Source organism: Nicotiana tomentosiformis, chromosome 6 (genome assembly GCF_000390325.3).
Source record: "Nicotiana tomentosiformis chromosome 6, ASM39032v3, whole genome shotgun sequence".
Taxonomy (NCBI): domain Eukaryota; kingdom Viridiplantae; phylum Streptophyta; class Magnoliopsida; order Solanales; family Solanaceae; genus Nicotiana; species Nicotiana tomentosiformis.
This window is the reverse complement of record NC_090817.1, coordinates 71,575,488-71,579,620: the sequence shown is the minus strand read 5'-3', so window position 1 is coordinate 71,579,620 and position 4,133 is coordinate 71,575,488. Positions and strand designations below refer to the sequence as shown.

At 40.4% G+C, this 4,133-nt stretch overlaps 1 protein-coding gene across 1 annotated transcript; it reads left to right on the top strand.

The window, feature by feature from the left end:
- Positions 1-2,551: 2,551 nt before the first annotated feature.
- Positions 2,552-3,869, top strand: LOC138894192 (uncharacterized mitochondrial protein AtMg00810-like). The gene is made up of 4 exons (XM_070178873.1): positions 2,552-2,778; positions 2,864-2,891; positions 3,050-3,324; positions 3,413-3,869. Exons 1-4 carry the CDS (start codon positions 2,552-2,554, stop codon positions 3,867-3,869), a joined length of 987 nt encoding a protein of 328 aa, XP_070034974.1.
- The last annotated feature ends 264 nt before the right edge of the window (positions 3,870-4,133 follow it).

Sequence of the window (4,133 nt, the reverse complement as noted above, 5' to 3'; positions counted from 1 at the left end):
TGAATTTTTGTGTGGATTGGTTGTTGTTATGTGGAGCATAAGGGTGGCAACTTACTGTTGTTGTTATGCAGAACATAAGGGTGACATCTCACTGTTGTTGATTGTGCAGAGCGATACGGGTGGCTATTGAGTTGTGTTCCGGGTGGAGCCATAAGGGTGGCTGCAATTCGGAGTTATATGAGTGGCTATCATAGTGATACAAGTGGCTAATGATATTGTCAAGGTGGAGTGATACGGGTGGCTATCAGAGAGATTTGCTTTCAATGAGCTACTCGATGCCTTTGATATTACTTGTTGACTTCTATACTAGTACACGCGCACAAGCATACATCGTAGCAGGGCATTTATACTAGTCAGGAGTATGAAACTTAACATTTATTGATCATGCCCATGTATTCTTGTATTATCTGCTTTCATGTTGATAATGAGCCCGTGACCATACCGAGTGAACTGTGATATGGAGCCTGTGACCATGCCTGGCAGATCATGATATTAAGACTGTGACCATGTCGGGCAGATTATGATAGTGAGCCTCTGACCACGCCGTGCGGATTGTGATTGTGATCATGTGATCATGTCGGGCAGATTGAGGTATTGGCACGTGAGTTGTTTGTGCGATTGTGATTAGAAATGTGGACCCAAAGTGCCGTGAGCATATGATTGTGGGCTGAGACTCGTGACTTGTGATTGTGAGATGAGGTGTCTCAGAGTAATTTCTTTGCGAAACTTGTGTTAAAACGACTTGATTAATTGGTTGTTATTGTTTTTCCTTATTTGGTTTCAATTGTACTTTCACGGTGTTCTTATTACTTTACTATTTATACGACATGTTTATTCTTGTTGCTATTTACTGATTCTTGCTTTTATTATTAGCTTTATACTTCTATACTGCACCGGTTATTTTGACTAGTAGGTGTCTTGACATGTACGTTGTCACTACTCCACCGAGGTTAGTCTTGATACTTACTAGGTATCAACCGTGGTGTACTCATACTACACTTCTACACATTGTTTTGTGCAAATACGGGTATTGGAGACATCGGACTCAGGCAGAGTTAGCTTATTGATCGCGAGGATTCAAGGAAGAGTTGCTTGGTTGTCGCAGTCCCTTGGAGTCCTTTCCTTTCATTGTACTGTCAGCTTGTTATTTCAACAGTATTGTATTTCGATCTTTGAGATCTTTCCATGTATTCAGCTAGAGTTTGTGACTCTATATCACCTAGTCTTGGGAGTTGTAGTGATTATTGCTGTGTAGGCTTGTTTCACATTTCTTTCGGTATTTATATAAAACTCTATTTTATAGTATCAATATTAAACTGGCTTAATTAATGAAAGTAATCAGCTTACCTAGTTTTAGAGATTAGGTGCCATCACGATGCCTAAGGCGGGATTTTGGATCATGACATAGTAGATGACTTCAGCCGAGGAACCTGGACCTATCTGCTCAAAACCAAAAGTAGCCTTTCCTATCCTAAAATGTTTCCTTGCTATGGTGGAAAGACAATTCAACACCAAAGTTAATATCATTAGATCAGACAACAAAGGAATTAGGGTCCAACCTATCTCATTCAAAATATTTAACAACCCATGGAATTATACACCAAACCACTTGTGTTGGGACACTACAACAAAATGAGATAGTGGAGAGAAAGCACAAACACTTATTAGAAACTTGTAGGGTTCTTCTTTTTCAGTCTCATTTACCTATTTTCTACTGGGGGGATGTCTTTTAATTGCCACTTACATCATCAATAGATTACCTTCAAAAGTATTGGGGTTCAAATCTCCTTATGAAGTTTTGTTTGGTAAAATACCTTCTTATGCATCTTTAAGATGTTTTAGTTGTCTCTTCTATGCATCTACCCCTACTCACCTAAGATCTAAACTTAATCCTAGAGCCACCAAGTGTGTTTTCATTGGTTATCCCTTTAATCAAAAGGGCTATAAATTACTAGATCTCATTCACATAAGATTTTTGTTTCCAGGGATGTCAAGTTATATGAGGATATCTATTCTTTTTCCTCCCTGTCCTCCGCTTCTCACATCTTCCCTACCTCTTTCTCACCTATTCTGTCTAGTGATTCTCATTCCTCTGCTAACACTCCACATTCACACTCTTATTTTCTCCTCCCTCTTCTCCTATTACCTCTGATACCTCTCACAACTCCCTCTCAACTCCAAGCCCCTCACTTGCCTCCAGTTCTTCCTTACCTACGCCCTCCTCTTCTGCCTCCGCTTCCACCCCTATGTCAATCAAGTTTACTTCCAGGTATATTTCTCCTCCTTCTTCCTCTGGATCACATAGTCCTATACTTTAACTCAGAAATTCAAACAGAGTAACTAATCCCCCACCTATTTGGCAGATTATATATGCAATGTTGTTTATTTAACTAATCTAACTACTACTTGTCTTGCAGCCTCACCTTCCCCTTCTACTTACCCATTTTTTGTTCTGTCTCATTCAAATCAGACTCTTTTGAATTCAGTTTTACACATTCAAGAATCATCTAGTTTTTCCTAGGCATTTGTACATCCTTGTTGGCAGGAGGCAATGTCACAAGAGTTTGAGGCTTTGGAAGCCAACCAAACTTGGGAGGTTGTGGAACTACCTAGGGGACAGAAGGCTTTGCCTTGCAAGTGGGTCTACAAGGTCAAGTATAAAGCTAATGGGACTGTTGATAGGTTTAAAGATCGATTGGTCATTAGAGATCATACCCAAAGGGAAGGGATTGACTACACCAAAACGTTTTCTTCAGTGGTCAAAATGACCACTGTGAGGTGTCTCTTTGCAGTGGCGATCAAAATGAATTAGGATCTTTTCCAATTAGATCTTAACAATGCTTTTCTTCATGGTGACCTGCAGGAAGAAGTTTATATGCAGTTCCCTGCAGGTATGAAATCTTCTACTTCACATCATGTTTGCAAATTAAAGAAGTCCCTCTTTGGGCTGTAACAAGCTTTACGATAGTGGTATGCCAAGCTCACTGTAGCCCTAAGATTCAAGTGTTTTTCACATTCCCTAAATGACTACTCTCTGTTCTTTAAAAAGACTGCTAGGGGAGTTAGTATTCTTGCAGTGTATATGGACGACATACTCTTAAAAGGGGATGATCTAATGGAAATAACTATCTTAAAGGAGTTTCTTCATTCAGAATTCAAAATTAAGGACTTGGGGCATGCACTTTGTTTTCTGTGGATGGAACTCATTGGAGAATCTCATGGTCTAATTGTTACACAAAGGAAATTTACCCTTGAGGTGCTCTCTAAATTTGACTGGCTTGATAAAAGGGCAGTTGCTTCTCTGCTCGAACCTTCAATGAAATTGTGTGCGGATGTTGGTGAATTACTCCCAGATCCCACTACTTATCAGCGTCAGTTGGGAAAATTGAATTCTAAACCCATACTCATCCAGATATGTCTTTTGCCGCTCAACATCTGAGCCAGTATATGCAAGCTCCTCGTCAGCCCCATTTTCAGATGCACTTCGCTGTCTTCGTTATCTTCTCACCAATCCAGGCCTTGGGTTATTTTTTCAGACATATTCTTCCTTCAAGCTTGTTGCTTTTTGTGACTCCGACTGGGGTTCTTGTTCCGACTCTCATCGCTCCGTCAGTGGGTACTTTATCTCTTTGTGTGGCTCACCCGTTTCTTGGAAATCAAAGAAGGAACCTTTGATTTCCCTTTCATCTGACGAAGTAGAGAGTAGGTCTATGCAACGAGTTGTTGCGGAAATCACTTGGCTTGTTTGTATTCTTTTTATCTCACTGTGTCTCCGTAGATTCCAGTATCTCTTCACTCAGACAGTCAAGCAGCCATCCATATCGCCAAAAATCCCGTCTTCCATGAACGAACTAAGCAGTGGAGTTTGATTGTCATTTTGTCCATCAACAGTTCCTTCTTGACCTCATTTCTCTAAATTGCATTCCCTCTGCTTCTCAACTCGCCGATGTGTATACTAAACCCTTAACTATCATTCACTATCAGCAGATCATTGGCAAATTGGGGGTTGATTCTCACCCTTTCGACTTGAGGGGGGGGGGATTAGACGAACAAGGTATCATACAACAAAGGGAAAGTGTTCGATAAAAACAAGGTTAGGGTTTCTTCGTTACTATCTATATCTGATAAAGGGA